This window comes from Capra hircus, chromosome 12, assembly GCF_001704415.2.
Source record: "Capra hircus breed San Clemente chromosome 12, ASM170441v1, whole genome shotgun sequence".
Lineage (NCBI taxonomy): Eukaryota > Metazoa > Chordata > Mammalia > Artiodactyla > Bovidae > Capra > Capra hircus.
The window spans coordinates 2075811-2093687 of NC_030819.1; the positions used below are offsets into that span (position 1 = coordinate 2075811).

General features: G+C 48.1%; 1 protein-coding gene across 1 annotated transcript in view; it reads right to left on the reverse strand.

The window, feature by feature from the left end:
• Positions 1-17877, reverse strand: part of MYO16 (myosin XVI) — a 529091-nt gene that overhangs the window by 90215 nt on the left and 420999 nt on the right. Inside the window, 1 exon segment of the mRNA XM_018056366.1 lies at positions 11352-11454. Within this exon segment, the coding sequence (XP_017911855.1) occupies positions 11352-11454 (103 nt within the window).

Below are 17877 nucleotides of genomic sequence, written 5' to 3' on the forward strand. Positions count from 1 at the left end.
TCTCCCATCAGACTTGTTTCTCTCCCTGCTGATCTGAGAATGTCACCGTGTTCCTGTAAAACAGTTCTTCTCCTTTGCACCATGCAAAGCACTTTCTGTGCCCACCAGGTAATCTCTTCCAGACAGAAACAGTCCCCCACGAACGCCTACATTCCCACTTGCATGCTATGAACAGACCTTCCCACGTTCCCGGCTCGTTCTCATTTTCACATAGGACTTAGGTACATTGTGTACTACATCTTTCCTGGTTTTCCTCTCTCACGTTTATTCACCCACTTAACCTACCATCTGTCTTATCTGTCTCTTCACTCATCATTCATCCATCCACTCATCCATCCTTCTATCCACCCCCCCTCCCTCTTTACATCCAGCTCTCTATCCTTCTATCCATCCCTCCCTCCATCACCCTGTTCATAAATCACACATTTGTCAAGGGCTCTACTAGTACCAGGCCCTGTGCCAGGCTCTAGACCACAAGGATGAATGGAACATGTTTTATACTTTCAGGAAGCTCAATGAAACAACCATTTAATTAAAAGCCGTCTCCTCCAGGCTGAATTCATATATTTCCCCTATTTACTTCTTTAAAAAAAAATTTTTTTTTTTTAGGTAAGAAATGGATTTATTCCAGTTCAGCGAGAAGCACAGTCCACAGATGGAGTGTGGGCCACTGCAGAGGGCGAGTGCAGCCCTGTTCACTTCTTTGATCTGTTACGTTTCTAAAGAAGATCACTGTTTTATGAATTTATACTTATTATTAGTATTTCCATATTTTACATTTTCATGGTGGCTAATATAGATATCCTAAAGTTCAGTCTGGCTCTGATTGCACTTTAAAACATCGCCAAAGAATACATTTGTGCTAAACATAAGTTCTTTTCTCTTTTTTATAAACAGACCATTCTTGAATTTTAACTTTAACACAGAAAAGATAATTACATCCACACACTCTAATAAGTACTGTATCTTCTGGTATTTGAAGAAGGTGGTTTGGCTCGAATTACATGTAATTACAGATTAAGAAAAATTAATTACTCTCACCCAGAATACTATGACCTGTAGAGCAAGCAGTGACGAATAAAAACCACTATTTTGAGCTTACGAGTGAATTATGTACCATGGGATCCTATGTATTATTTCATTATGGAAATCACACCAATCTGGTCAAGAGTGCTTAAAACATCTCTTCTTTCCAGAATGACACTTTGTGAAAAGCAAACCAAAGCCAAACCCAAACAAGGTTGATTAGCTCCAAAAAAGTGCACTGGGTAAGTTAATGGATCCTCTCAGGGACCACCTTTACTCTGTCTTTTTAACAAAAGGGCTTCAAGAATGTCAATAACAGTTACCCTGCCCCATGGAATGTGAGGTTATAAATGATTAACAGCAGCATAAACACAATCACAGCCGTTGTCCCTGCTGGGGTGCAGACACAAAGTCAAGAGCCCTGCCCCCACCAGCACCCTCCGTGCTGCTGCCACTGTGTTCCCTGACGCTGGCTTTCCTGCTGTAGACGTGAGTCTTCATGACCCCGTGTCCTCATCATCTGGGCTTATATTGCTCTTTGAGAGTATTTTAGTGTGTTAGTCACTCAGCCGAGTTCAACTCTTTGCAACTCCATAGACTGTAGCCTGCCAGGCTCCTCTGGCCCTGGGATTCTCCAGGCAAGAATGCCAAAGTGGGTTGTCATTCCCTTCTCCAGGAAGCCTTCTAATATATTTTTAAAAGATTACCTAGCCTTCCTAATTTTACAAATATTTCTTCTGTGGTACATTCATGTTTGCTTTGCAACTCACCTATGTTTATTTTGTGAACTGTCTTCTGCTTTCAGTGCCTACAGGGCCAGGTCTTTTCCATCTTTCTTTTTTTTTTTAGTATAATTTTTACTGGAATTTAGTTGATTTACAACGTTGTGTTAGTTTCAGATGTACAGAAAAGTGAATCAGTTATACACATACATGGGGGCTTCCCCGGTGGTGCTAGTGGTAAAGAACCCGCCTGCCAGTGCAGGAGAGATAAGAGACTCAGGTTTGATCCCTGGGTGGGGAAGATCCCCTGGAGGATGGCATGGCAACCCACTCCAGTATTCCTGCCTGGAGAGTCCCATGGACTGAGGAGCATGGCGGGCTACAGTCCATAGGGTCGCAAAAGAGTCGGACACAACTGAAGTGACTTAATGCATAAGCACACACACACATATGCCCACTCTTTATATCCTTTTCCCATACAGGTCATTCCAGAGTATTGAGTCCCCCTTGCTATACCTTATTACTTATCTATTTATATACAGTAATGTGTATATATCAATCCCAAACTCCCAATTTGTCCCGTCCCCTTCACTTCCACCCTGGTCACCCGAAGTTTGTGACATCTGTGACGCTATTTCTGTTTTGGAAAGAAGTTCATTTGCACCATTTTTCTTCTAGGTTTCCCATGTAAGCAATATCATATGATCTTTTCCATCTTTCAGAGCTCCACACTTATTTTGTGCAGCAAATTCACACTTGGACATAAGAGCATGAGCGTATTCCCGACCTAAACTGATGTGCTGGTTTTAAAAGTGTTCACTCTTTGAGTCAATAAAAGGTCACGTGCTTGTTGACTGAAGGTCCCTGTGAGGTCCTATCCCTTCTCTGCCTCAGCCACCCTGTGTGTCCATCTGTACCTGCTCTGTCTCATGCGGGTTACTATCTAAAGCTTGTTGCCTCGCTCCCCAGATCTAGATTTGCTTTCCAGTGATAACATTTCTTTTTGTTTGTTTGTTTGTTTTCTCATGTTTGAAGCCTGAATTGGATCACGGTGACACTCTCCTTAAAGCTCAATGGCTTCACATCGAACCTGAAGTAGGATGCTGAGCTTTGCTCACAGTCCCTATAGCTCTGGACCCCATGTCCCTCTAAGCATCCATTCTGAAGGGCGATTCTGCCCCAGAGGGTGACACCGGTTCATAATGGGCAAAACCCCTTAGCTATGACAAGGTTGTGGCATACAACAGGTGCTTAATAAGGGCTTGTTGAATGACTACATCATTCCAGGTGGCGCAGTGGGAAAGAACCTGCTTCCCAATGCAGGAGATGCCAGAGACCCAAGTTTGATCCCTGGGTGGGGAAGATGCCCTGGAGGAGGAAATGGCAACCCACTCCAGTACTCTTGCCTGGAGAATCCTGTGGACAGAGGAGTCTGGCCAGCTCCAGTGCACGGGGTCGCACAGAGTCGGACACGACTGAGCATGCACACAGCACACGGCGGACTGATGCAGAAGAGATGGACCTGGGGCGGGTGTAGGCACGACCCCCACTCTCCCAGCAGCAGTAACCCGGAGGCCGGCCGACCCAGGAAGGCGAGCCTCGAGGGGCCGCAAACCCCCTAACAGCTGAGGGACTCTGCACCCCGTGCCCCAGCCTTAGTGCCTCATCCATTTTCCTTCCTGGGGAGCGGGGTTGACAGGCGAAGAGCAGAGGCTGAGAAACACGGCCTCGCAGCGGGGCGCTCTCCCCTTCAGGGCTGGGACTTGGCACTTCGGGCTCTTCTCGGGGGTCCACCCTCCCCAGGGCAGCACACCCACCCCCTGCGCGCTACTTCCGGCCCAGCCCGTGCCTCACTGGCACTACTTCCGGTCCAGCCTGTGCCTCGCCACACGCTACTTCCGGCCCAGCCAGTGCCTCGCTGCCCACTACTTCCGGTCCAGCCCGTGCCTCGCCAGGCCTCGGGTCTCAGCCTGGGCTCCGTGGCGGCGGGTATGCCCTTCAGGTCCCCGCCCACCTGACCCCGGGACTCCCCTCAGCGAGGGCTTGCAGGACCCTAACCGGTAGCTCTCTATGGGTTTTCTGCTCACGGTCCACTTCCCCGTTCCCCCCGTGAGGGGCACAGGCCGTTCCTCCCCAAGATGGCGGCTCGCCTGCTTGTGTGACCGCAGGACACACACAAAGTGGGGCTCACCAATGGAGCTGACTCACTCCACCAACAGACCTGGAGTCCGAGGAGAGGGGCCTGATTGCTAAGACGTGAAAAGCCGGGTTCGCAGTGGGCATCGCCCGCTCTCGCCTAGCAACGGTTGAGTGCCAGACATGACTAGCCTGAGCTTTCTGCCTAAAGAGGCTGAGAGGGAAAACTGGAATCGCTTTAAAAGAGAGACGAGCACACGAGCGGCAAGACTCGACTGCGCACGCTTCCAGTTCCAAAGGGAGCTTGGGGTGAGGAGGAGATTCGTTCATTCAGTCATTAAACAAACACACGCTGAGGGTCTGTTCTGACCAGACCCTTGGAGGTGTGATTGTGAAACACACACACGTGTGTGTGAAAATATATAAGAAAAAAAAAGAGACGTAATATCTGCCCTCAGGGTATAAAGGGAGGCACACTGACCAAGAATCAAACATCTATAATGTTATTTTTAAAAACTGCCTGAACACACCAAGCATCTGGGGTAATTATCTGTAGGTAGTTCAGTTAGTGATGGGTGAGATCTATATTTTCTTCTTTAGTTTTCTCTCTGTTTCAAATTTCTTATAAAGATCGAACCCTTTGTAACAAAATCACAATCACATATGTGTATATGAATGTGTTTAGAACCTGAGAAAAATGGAAATAAATATATGTGTGCATATACAGCAATTCCCAGTCATAATGCACACACTATACTCTTAGATACCTATTTTTCATTATGCTCAACAGTAATAATGCCAGAGAAAGAGGAAGAACTACAGAGAAAGAGTAGTTTTATAGGCTATTTTCTAGCTTGTACTTGTGGTTGATTTACGAAGTGCTCCTCCAGTAATAAAACAAAGGCTATAAACCATTAATTTATTGTACTAATAAGAGCCAAGGGCCCTAATACAATTGTCTCGTCTTCGAAGATGTAAAGAAAGTGGAGCATGTTTAAAACTTGAACAGTTTCTTGCTCTTACTTTTATTATCTTTTCTCTACTGGACTATTTTAGATTAATGAAAATAATAAATCCTTCATCCAACTGATTTTATTTAATGTTATGGTAAAATGTTAATCTTGCAATTCTCAGCACTGTCAGAGTGAATCCTTGCAGGGCCATATATTTCAGAAAGACACGCAGTGGAATCTAGGCCATGCCTCACGTGAGAGGATGTGGAGGATGAAACCTACCTCAGAGGAAGATGATGCAGAAAACAATGACTGCGATTGCTCTGGTAGTGAATAAGCACAAACAGGGAGAGCGGACTTCACTGAATTTGGGGTTTGCTTTCTTCTAGTTCTTTTGGTGTCTCTCTCTTTTTTTCTTCCTTAAACTACATTTTTAAAAATTTTTACTGGAGTTTAGCTGCTACATTTTTTTTCTTTAGCCATGGACTTTATTGTTTGAATATTTGCAGTTATTATTCTATACACAAACGTTAATTTCTTACAGAACTCTGTATTCCCTGTTGCTAGGTCACTTCACTCTTCATTTTATGTCACATTTCCATCAAGAACTATTTCCCCAAATCACAGTCTGCCTGATTGTGTGTTATTGTTGTTCAGTTGCTAAGTTGTGTACGACTCTGTGATGCCATAGACTAGCCTACCAGGCTCCTCTGTCCATGGGATTCTCCAGGCAAGAATACTGGAGTGTGTTGCCATGCCCTCCTCCAGGGGATCTTCCCAACCCAGGGATCGAACCCGCGCCTCCCGCATTGCAGGCAGATTCTTTACTTCCCATCTGGGCCACCTTGAGCAAGTCATCGGGAGCCCTCTTGTGTCTGACTCCCCATCCTCATGGCATTAGAGAATGCAGGAAGTCTCCCTGAGGTTATCATCTCAGCTTCTCCTTCCACGATGTCCTGTGACAGGCGTTGCACGGAACGCCTTTGCTTGTCCATGAGGCTCCCCTCACCCCAGAGTCCTAGAACTGTCTGGAAGGACAGTAAAAGCCGTCCGTGTGGAAGCCTTGCCAAGTGGGGGGCTGCCCAACACCCTGGTGCCCCTGAACAGAGAGATCCGTTTCTCTCTTCATCACCCTCCAGATGGCTTGAAAATGAATATAGCATTCAAAGAACTACACAGAAGACAGCATCCCCTACCCAGTTGATTCATATAAAATGTGTGAAAATCAGATGATACCATTTATTTTTCCACTTAGAATTAGTTTCAGAAGTTTCCCCCTCTACAGAAGTGACATAGCATGGCTAATACAGGCCTGCCCATTGCTGGTATATGGCTGTGAAAATCGGGCAGAAAAGGTTTGATAAATGAACACAGACTGGAGAGATTATTTTTAAAGGTAACTTTTAAAGTGGGACCGAATTAAAAAATATATATATATTTAAATAAATGAAATACCTGAATAATTTTTTAAAATACCAGATAGCAGAAAGTTAATAACTAGTAGCTTCGTTTAACTTATTTTCAAAACAGTTTGATTGTTTTTCCCTCCACAAAAGAAGTAATCCATAGACTTTGTTTCATGAAGAAAAATACCTCTGGTGAGACACAAAACCATCCTGGAAGTCAGTCCTGTAGAGTCTATTCGAATCATTTCAGGAAACTTTAATTGTTTTTTGAGCAACTTACTTAAATTCTGCTTTGAAATAAGGATAAAGCTCGTCCCAGAGTGTTTTTAAAATTTGTCATTTCATGCGCATGAACAAGAAACCGCCAAGCACTGATGCCTTTCTAGCTTCACAATTTTCCTTCACTTCTCATCAAGTTAAAACCACCTTCTATTAAAGCAGTGATGTTGATAATGTACAGCAAGCAATGGCAGGACTGAGTCTGCCCAAACTTGTGATGACCAGCTCAAATCCTATGAAGATTCCTTGGAGAAGTAAGGGCTGGTGCTGTGAACTACCAACAGGTTAATTGCTCTTTTGGAAACAAAAGTGCTTTAGGAAAAGCACTGTCCGTGTGACTTACAATTTTTTCATACATGCTTAAAATAATTAAATTGGCCCCATGCAATGTTCCACTTAAGCTATATTTAGGTAGTGATTACAAATTCTAAAAATTATCTTTAATTACAGAAGTAACCTATGAATTCATTTCACCTTCTAAATATAGACATACGCTAAAATTCCATTTGACTCTCATCTCGAAACCATCCTTCAGATATCAGTGCTCTTAGGTTTCTGTGAATTATTCCAGATTTTTAAAATTCATATATGTTTGTGTATGTGAGTGAGTGCTTAGCCTCTAAGTCCTGTCTGCCTCTTTGTGACTCTGGACTGCAGCCCGCCAGGCTCCTCTGCCCATGGGATTCTCCAGGCTAGAATGCTGGAGTGGGCTGCCAGGCCCTCCTCCAGGGATCTTCCCGCCCCAGGGATGGAACCCGAGTGTCTTACATCTCCACTGGCAGGCGGTTCTTTACCGCCATGCCACTTGAGAAGCCCACGTCTGCACATATAGAGTCGTTTGGTGGTTTCTTACTGACAAAGACTCATTGACCGGCTGGGCAAGTCTGCACCAAGCATGTGCCTGTGAGATGCCCTTGCTGGAGACACGCAGTCCACAGGGCGGACACAGCCTCCTCAACATGCTTACTCCACTGGTCGGGGACAGACAGGAGTGGCTCGGTAGAAGACAGGCTGGGTGACCTCAGGAGTGAGGACAAGAGCGAAGGATGGGGAGGCAGGAACATGGCCCGGCCACCTGCCTGCTGGGGGCGCTGCCACTTGGTTCAGCAGGATGGGTCTCTGCCTGCCTCTGCCCAAGGGGTCAAGGCGAGGTGAGCACTCCTGGGGTGGCACCTGGACCGTGGATGCTGGCCAGCCCTGTGGCATCCCTGGGTGCCTGGAGCAGCCAGGTCTCTGCTCTCAGACTAGAACGGACATTACACACCAGACAGGACCAAACATTTCCTCCCTTGAGCCCAGTTCCTCCTGTTCTCCCTTTTCTCCTTCTCCTTCTTTTTCCTTAAGTCAGGACCCGGCCTTCCAAAGCCGTGGGTGTAGAAGGGTCAGGGGGCTGATGCTCACTTAAGACAGATTCCCATCAGAACTGGCAGCAATGGCAAGCAGCCAGCTTGTTTTATCTCCATCTACCGGGTGCATGAGAAACGGGAAAAAAAAAGACACTAACTGCAGGAAGCAATCTGCCAGGCTCATCAAGGAACCTCCCGGTGCCTCTGATCAAAGCCCTGCTCTGGAAGCATAATCTGTGCCTTTCAAGTTCTGTCGTCCGAGTAAAGGGACTTTCAGTGGCTACATTAAAAGATACAGATCGGAGCGAGTGCAGCGGAAAGAACCCGCCACTGAACAGCCGGGTCTGGTCCCGCCAAAGGGCCTTCTGGCCGAGACGAAATATTCGCCCCACCTTGCATTTTGATCAGGAATCCAATCTCTACAGTGACTTCCTCACGTCTGCAGTCAGCTTATTCCTGTTCACTGCCTCCTTTCTTTCTGCCGCATGGCATTGTTCACTATCAGGGTTAACTTGGATAAAGCAAAGCAAAATAAATAAAACATCCTCGGAGTTGTTGTAACACACGTCCAGGATGAGAGGAATCATTACTGATGAGATTTCAGAAATCCCAAGGCCTCGCATACTGACTGCAATCCCATGGCTACATGAACAGTAAACAGCACACGCGGATCACTAAACAAACGCACAGCGCTGATGGGAAGACGACTCTGTCTCCTCGTGTGCAACAGAAGCAGACCCCAGTGTTCAGCAGCACGTGCAGAATTGCTCTAATGTGCAAAAGAACAGGAGCAATGGAGCTAGAGCCCCCGTGCTGATGCTGTGAAGGTTTCCTGCACAGGTTGTGATGGCTGTTGGGGAGAGAGGAAGTGATCTCATAGGATCCTCAAGACCCATGAGAGCCACAGAAAAGACCCACTTTTCAGTTCAGAGAATAGAATTTCCGCTAACACTTCGTGCAGATTCACGCAGCCAAGGATGGCTCCAGTCTCTTCCTCTTCGAGCATCACTTCTAAGCGTATGGAGGAGAATAGCCATCAGTTTCACGGCTAACCACTCGGAGCCAGAGGATGCATAGGGCTGCTTCATGGAAACATATGTTGGCCTCTTAGCAATCTGAGGACCATGGTGCCTGAACAAAACCACCCATTAGGACCGGCTGCTGATTCAAACATTTCTTATTTAATCCTTGTTCTTGTTAACCTCCCACAAGAGAGTGGTAACAACTTTGCCTGTAACTTTCAACGCGTTGCAAACAAACGCTTTACTTCTGAAACTGAGGGGTCTGGCTTTTTAGATAAGAAGTTAGTTCTTTGTTTTTTTTTAATCATTTGCCTTCTGACTAGTACAAGAGTGAAATAGGAATACACTTTATTTCTCTAGAGTGAATAATTTGTCTTATAGCATAGAGAATATGAAAGGTTACATCTTAGAGAAGCTGAAGAAAGCCACCTTTCCTAACTATTCAAGATGGAATGCATAAACAAATACGATCTGCAAATGAATACGTTTCTTCTTTTCTTTGGCCTCCTTTAAGGAGATAAAAAAGCCAAGGAAAATAAATTAGTGTAATGAAATGGGAACTCTTCCCCATGTTTTGTTTTGAGGTACTTTTTCAAAGGCCCAGTGTGCGTGACGTTCAGCGTCACACCGTACCCAGTGGCAAAGTCAAAAGTGTCCTAGCACCCGTAGGGAGAGGGACAGCTGCCTGGCTGCCCTGGGTTGTTCCCTGGGCCCCCTCCCTCCTTGTTTGACTCCAGACTCCAATCAGGTGTCTTGGAAGACCGAAGGCTGGTCAGGTGTTGTGGTTCCTGCCAGTCCCTCTCTTAGCGGAAGAATCTTCCCAGATTCCTCAACAACTCAAGGTTCTTTCTCAACATTAATAAAGTTGTTATCTGTGTTTGTTAAAGAGCAAAATGTAACAAAATCTTTGTGTTCTCTATTCACTTCTGTTCAATTGTTGTTCAGTCGCTCAGTCATGTCTGACTCTCTGCAACCCCCTGGACTGCAGTATACCAGGCCTCCCTGTCCATCACCAATTCCTGGAGTTTACTCAAAAACTCATGTCCATTGAGTCAGTGATGCCATCCAACCATCTTGTCCTCTGTCACCCCCTTCTTCTCCTGCCCTCCATCTTTCCCCAGACACTGGCTTAAAGTTCTGAGAGTGAGTCAGCTGAAATAACTTCACTCCCTCCAGCCTGTGTAACGGTTCTGCACGCGAGCCCCACGTCTGATGCCGCTGAGTCCTGCGCTGCTCGCTGACTTCACTCTCTGTTAGCAGCTCCTCCTTCCCCCTCCTTTTTTTATCCTGTCTTTTGGCACGGATGTGCATCTGTGCCTACTACAGGCTGTGTGCGCGTCCTCCTTCAGACCGCTATTTAAAGTTCAACTCCGTTATTAGTTAAAAAAGGGAAAGAACAGGAGATAGGATAATAAAGAAAGTGCTTGGGTGGCACCGACAATTAAACGTTACTCATCCATGCTAAAATGCTAGGTTCTTGGTTCTTCGCCATGGACGGGTGAGGATGCTGGTGTCACCCCAGGGCTCAACACCTGCCCTACCGACCCTGTCTTCCCCTTTCAGACACATCAGCTAGTCTGCACCGCCTCTTCGTGTCGTTTTGCACTAAAGCACCTTTCTTGGCCTCATCAGACATCATACATTTTCCCTCAGAGACACTCTGCCTGCCCATCATTTCTAAAGATGAGGCTTATATCTGCTCTCCCGTAATTGTTCTGTTTTGCCGAAACTACCGGCTACTGCCTCCTGTGCAGGTTCAGATGCTTCACAGCTAGAAACTTGCAGGAATTCCTGGTGTCGAGGACCCCGACTCCCATCACTGCTCAGTTCTGTTCCTCAGTTCTTTTACATTTCACGTTCCTCTTCCTGGCACTAGTCGAGGTGGCCTTCTGAGTTGCTTCAGGGATTAAACAAGATCCAGACTGCGCCTCTGGGTTTCTGAAGAGCACACCCCTGCTCCGTCTCCTGCTCCTTCCCCTCCGGAAGCATGGCTTCCACGCCAGGGAACCCTGGGCTCCGTCAGCCACCCCTGTTTTGGTTCCTCCAACTTCTCCCCTTTTAGACACTCCAGAAGGCTCTGCTGCCTATGTTGGGGTCTGAGATGCAGGCAAACTCGATCCTGAACTCCTCCCTGAGTCATAAACATTGGCTCCGGGCTTCCTTTGTCCTATGTTTGCTGATGAAACTGGTGAATCAGGGACTACACTTGGCATCCGTCTTTGCCAAACACATCACGGCACTTTGGTTTTGCTGGTGAGTCTCAGGCAGCGGCAACCCACTCCAGTATTCTTGCCTGGAGAATCCCATGGACAGAGGAGCCTGATGGGCTACAGTCCACGGGGTCGGACACAACTGAAGCGGCTGAGCACACACACACACACACTTGGGCAGCTCCTGCAATGACTCAGCTCACCTACTGGCAACCCTGACCTGCTCTGGTAGGAGCTTGGGGGTCACCCACCTGCCACCCAGGTAACGGGCAGTGCTTCAGGGCCAGCCGGCACCTCTCCTCAGCGGGCAGTGTCCTCTCGTTGCCAGGGAGGGTCTCGGCCAAGGGCCTGTACCTGCAAAAGCAGCGGGGACAGGAAAGCCATGAGTGAACTGGTCAAGCAAACGGCTTTCTTCAGCAGCGTTGCCTTTGTTACCCAGTTTTCAAATCCTTCCCCTTTCTTACTTTGCCCTCTGTGCCCTCACACCTCCGTGTGTCGTGCATTTCACCCTGGATCACTTGGAACAGCCCTTGTCCTTTACATGGATGTGACTTTAAAAGGAACCAAATATACTTCTCAGTCCTCTAGCGTACCTTTAATATTACCAAGAGAGATGCAAACCATTTATCAAAAGCGCGTTCGAAGAGAAAGAATACGAACTTATTAGTTCTCATTTAGATTTTTAGAATACTCTTAAAATACACCATTTAAGATATTCCAGCATTCTTTATCAATGTTTGAGAGTGAATCTAGATGTAGTTAGAATCTATAATAAAGGAAGACCAAAGCGCCCAGAAGCCTTACGTAAGTGAGGAGTAGAGAAGTGCCCTCCCCATAGAGTGGAGACCGAGTGCTTTAAATCTTCTAGAGGGACCTTTTATTTTTGGAAAATTCTTCCAAATAATTAAATTTCACTCTCTGGCTGAAATTCATGGCTATATAAAGTTTTCCTCTGGGTTTGTAAAAAAAAATGTCTTTAAAGATTATATGACCCATTTAAAAAAAAAAAAAAAAAGGATGCAAAGGCATTTAACCTGGCATGCAAGCAACACAGCGTTAGGAGAAAGGGGAGGGGCAGGGCGGGGAGGACGACACGGGGAGGATGAGCACAGGAGGAAGGAGAGAGCACAGGGCGGCATCTGGTGTGTTTATAATCCTCACGTTGGGCCACCCTGGGAACTTACTGCCGATCAGTAAATCACCGCAATTCTCTGTCAGTTTCTGTGGAACATCTTAGCTTTCCATCCCAAGTTTGTTGCAGCAAATCTGGCATCTTCTAAAAGGTGGTCTGCTTCCCGAGGGAAACAATGAATCCCTGCACCTTTGGCTGCCCAGCCCCCTCCACCCTCCCCCACCCGAGCTGGACATGTCCTGCTGGTGGTCATGTGGGCATGCTCAGTCACCCAGTCATGTCCGGTGCTTTGCGACCCCGTGGACTGTAGGCCGCCAGGCTCCTCTGTGGATTTTCCAGGCAGATTCTGGAGTGGGTGGCCACACCCTCCTCCAGGGGGTCTTCCTGCCCCAGGGGTTGAACCTATGTCTCTCAGGTCTCCTGCATTGGCAAGTGGATTCTTTACCCCTAAAGTTACCTGGGAAACCCTGCTGGCAGCCACACCACTTCTTCATTTCTGCAGGTACAGAAGAGAAACTAGGGTGTCCACTGTGCGGGCTCGGGGCTTGGGGGCAGGGCAGCAGGAGCTACGGATCTGGGGCACAGCATTACCCCTGAGAAAATACACCTGTGTGACCTTTCCAACAGCAGACTTTCGTTTCCTCTCTAAAATCCTTTTAGTGCTGTCCCCCACAACCCACCACTTTATCTGTCCTGGATTGAGCATCGTCATCGTCCTGCTAGCCACGAGTCAGGCAAAATAAATATGGCTGCATCCGCAACATCCCTTCCCTCTCAAACCTAGATTTTTGCTCATGTATTAACTCAGGGCACAGAAGGGAGTAAAAATAGCAGCAGAGGCTGAACATGCATTTGGAGTGCCAGGGGCAAGGCTCTGAAAGCTCCTGCTCATCGTTTTGATCACACCGAATGGTCTAAGACGATCTGTCGATGATATTCAGTGATTATTTTTCCTTAGTTTTTAATAAGAGGCAAGAATATGCTTTCCTACCCAGTAGGCACTAGACTTGGTATCTGCTGTGTGTGTGTTTTTTTTAAGCTGGTCTTATTGTGGTTGCTGCAGAAGAGAAGAGGGTCTTTCCAGGCTGGCACAGAGAAGAGGAGTCAGGGATAACAGAGGTTGCGTGTGGGGGCTTGGGAAGCGGGAGGAAGCTGCAGGGGGCAGTGGAGGGACCACCTGAAGGTGATGGGCATGCCCCAGAGATGCTGGCACATGACCTGAGGGCATCAGGGGGCAAAAAGGGATTATGCGTTACCACGTTCGAGGGGTTCAAAGGTGATAACTAACATAATTGCATAATGTTTCTGAATAGGAAAGAAACTGGACTGGGGACCTAAACCCAGACTCAGGTTTCAGCTTTGCAGCGATTTGCTGTGAGGTCCTTGGCAAGACACTGAGCAGGAATTCTCCCTCTCTCGGTACTGCACCTGCGTGCTTCTCAGGATGTGGTACAAATTCTATGTTGTGCTATAAAGGTGAATCCAATTTTTATCTGTCCTCGAAGTGTGTGATCTTCCCCAGGGCACTGGGTCATCTCTGCACATCGCATGGTGTCTACAGAAATGTCTGTGTGTGGAGAAAGTAACTAGTGGGTTGGCCAGAAAGTTCTTAGAGGTTTTCCCGTGAGGTGGTATGGAAAAATCCAAAGGAGCTTTGTGAGCAACCCGATCAAGGATGGGAGGCCAAGAAGCTGGGCTGGAGGAGTGGAGGACAGGGAAGAACGTTTCTCGAGCACCAAACAAGTGCCAGGAATTTTCACCTGCTGCTTCCCAGGCTCCTTGAAGGTGCAACACGTCTGGATGACTGCCCTCTTTTGACAGTGAGAAGCTGATGGTCACGGAAATGAAATCCCTTGCCCAAGTTGACATGGATGATGTTGAATTGTGTTTTCCCCCAACCCTCCGCTGCCCTGAATAGATAGATGGCTCAGCAGGTAAAGAGTCTACCTGCAATGCAGCAGACTCAGGAGACACAGGTCCAGTCCCTGGGGCAGGAAGACCCCCCTGGAGAAGGAAACGGCAACCCATTCCAGCATTCTTGCCTGGAGAATCCCATGGACAGAGGAGCCTGGCGGGCTGGTAGCAAAGAGGCAGAGACCACTGATGACTAAGCACAGCACAGCGGATACATGGATGTGACCCGATCTGGAAATAGGCTTGAAGGACGCAATGCAGTTAGGATGACGGCAGCAGGCAGGGCCCGAATCCCACAGGACTGGTGTCCTGGCAAGAGGCAGAAATGCAGTGTGAGGACAGAGCCACAGGGAGGACACCACTTGGCGAGGGAGGCGGGAGTGGGGTGATGCAGCTGAAAGGACTGGGGGGCCACCCCCAAAACTAGAGCAGGCAAGCAAGGGCCCCAGAGGGCTGGGCCCCACTGGCGTCTCCGGAACTGTGAGAGAGTCCGTTTCTGTGGCTCAAAGCCCCCCTGAGAGGCCTGACACAGACGTGGAAGGGCCTGAGCTGGGACTGCACTGGGGTGGCCTGACTCTGGAGGCGGTGTCTCCACCAGCGGCGGTCGTTCGAGGCGCGAAGGAAGCCTCCCTGGCCCCAGGCGGTTAAAGGGACGAGACTGGGCACACACATCTGAAACGGCCAAACGCACAGGGGCCACCGGTGGATGGGACTCTCAGAGACGGGACTCCTTGGTTCTCTGACCTCTGGGTGACTGAGCTTCCCTCTGGCAGTGAACTAAGCTCCTAATGAAACACAGACTCATTCAAACACCCAGGAAAATCAGTGCGTTCCCACCACTTAGCAGGTTACACAATGAAACGAAATCACTCACATAATCTCTTTATTCTTCTATAATTGTCTCATTCTGGAACTCTGCTAATTATCACGGAGAATGGAATTGACATAATTCAAGTATCTGAATACAGTATTAACAAGTCAGAACAAAAGTGTTAACACGCGGTGCCTTTCTCTTCTCGTTTTATATAGTCTTTTTGACACTTAAAGTGGTATAATTCTGACATTTCAACCGAAAAGACAAAAGCGTCATCTTAGACAGGGTGAGGGGCTCTATTTTAATGTAATTAAAAGCATCTTGTCTCTGGAATCTGAATTTCGCCTCTAGATGGAGTCGCGGGTCCACCCCTGCACTGAAGCTTGGCCTCCCGGAGACTGCCATCCCAGACGGAATGGTAATGGCCACCGCAGAGCCGCACGCGGTCCTGAGCACAGGGGGTGGGGGTCTGGAGAAGGGGCTTCTCCTCCCTTGTTCCCACACATCCCTGGCCTCCGTGGTCCAGGAGGTGATCACCTCCATCCAGCCAGGCTGACACCTGCCCTAGGCCCCAGAGAGACCAGCCAACCATAAGAACTCAATGTCCACTCTTCCAACTGACCCCCTCCTGTCTCAGCCCCATCTGGGATAAGACGTGACTGTTATCTAGTTCCATGTCCAGAATCGCGGCCTCTGTTTCATTCATTCCGGCTCATTCAATCAACCAACGAAAACTGACTCAGCACAAAACAGACCCCAGGAACGCAGCAGGAAAGAAAACAGACAAGTGTGTCAGTCGCTCAGCTGTGTGTGACTCTCTGCAACCCCATAGGCTGTAGCCCGCCAGGCTCCTCTGTCTAGGGAACTCTTCAGGCAAGAATACCGGAGGAGTGGGTTGCCATTTCCTTCTCCAGGGGATCTTCCCGACCCAGGGATCGAACCCGGGTCTCCTGCGTTGCACGTGGACTTTACCATCTGAGAGCACACAACAGATTCCAGGAACACAGCAGGAAGCAAAGCGGACAAAAGCCCTTCTATTTCATGATGGAGACAGAGAATAGAAATGTAAACCAGGAAGGAGGTCAGATCCAAGAGAGATGGAGGAAAATGAGGCAGGGGAGGTTTCGGGGTGAGCAGATTCCTGCTCAGCAGATTCCTGCTGATCACCTGCTCGGGTGAACAGGATCCACACCGGGGGTGTGGGGTCCCGCAGCCCGGGGCGGGTCGTGTGCGCATGCTCAGAGAACCGAGGGGGCGGGGAGCCCCCACGGGTGACGTGACGGGCTTCATCTGGGACTCGGAGAGCCCTAGGGAGCAAGGCCTTGGGCAGATGAGCCACATTAGTGGACACCTGAAGAATCATCACGGCTGCGAGGCAGAGAGCAGGCTAAGGGAATGCGCGGGGCCTGGGGAGAGCCTCCCAGGACGTGGCTCTTCCAAGCGGTGGGAACTGATAAACTCTGTCCATATTTGAGGCAGATCTAATCGGCTCTGCCAGGCGTTGATGTGGATGGGAAAGAAAGAGAGGAGGACCCCAAGTATCTCGACCGAGGACACTGAGGATGAAGTTGACGTTGCCTGAGACGGAGAAGTCTGGGAAGATAACTTATTTTCCTGGACGAACTCTCCATAAACAGAAGGAAACAGTCGTGCAACTCAGGAGACCCAGAAGGGGCGTGGAGGCGAAACGCCCAAAGGAGGTGTGGACCAGATGCCACCAACGCCCCCGAACCAGACTTGGCGCCTCCCTGGTTGGCCATTCCTCAGCTGGGGTCAGCTTCTTTTCTGTCGGAGCCTTCTGCCTGTCTGGTCAGAAGGACCATGCAGGAAACTGGGTCTGTTTCCTTTATGATGCGGAATACTCGGGGTTCTCCTGGGGCTGAAAGCTAAAACCGTGTTAGACACGCCATCTGTCTCATGTCTCTTGTGAAATCTGTCTCTGATGACTTTCAACTTCCCCTTCCTCCTGGTCTACAAGCTCAATTCCCAGCGAGTTCTAGCACAGCTCAGTCAGTCAGCTCAGTCGCTCAGTCATATCCGACTCTTTGCGACCCCATGGACTGCAGCACGCCAGGCTTCCCCGTCCATCACCAACTCCCAGAGCCTACTCAAACTCACGGCCTATCACAGTTACTGAAAAATTTTAAGGCGCCCATACTCATCATTAAGAGCTCTTTCTACATCAAGGATTCATGAAAACTCTCCTCGGTGCACTCACAGAATCCAGAAGACGATGACGGAAGAGTAATAGATGTGACCAGCACTGACGAAAGTATACGTGAAAGAACCACATCACTGGTCCTTTCCTTCTGGGGCCTCTATATTCTAAGAGGGGTAGGTTGAAGTTGCAGAAACAGAGAAGAAGCTAACAATTAAGAAATGCAAAGTAGAATCTAAAGAAAGTGATGAAATAAATATTCCTCTTTTCAAAATGGGTTGTTCCTCCTGGTTTCAAGAATAATATTGAGATTCTGTCCCTCACGGTCCTAGAAACAAAGAAAGAGCTCATTCAGTAACTGCAGGCATCTGGTTAAACATTGTAATGACTCTTAGCTGACTCTCATGAAATTGTAGAATCACTGCCTTAGAAAAATACAAAGGATATATATTAAGCTAATGCTTAAAAAAAAACTTAGATGCAATCTCCTGAAATCGTTTGTTGAATGTTCATTTCCTCTCTTCTTTCTCAAAGAAAATTCTTTCATGAAAGCTTCAGTCTCAAAACCCCTTAAAATTTAATTCTATTCAGCAAATATTCTCTGGGCACCTATTACGAGCCGCATACTCTGCCAAGGAATGCACTGGTCACCGAGTGAAGTCGCTCAGTCATGCCGAAATCTTTGCAACCCCATGGACTGCAGCCCGCCAGGCTCCTCTGTCCCTGGGATTCTCCAGGCAAGAATAACTGGACTGGGTT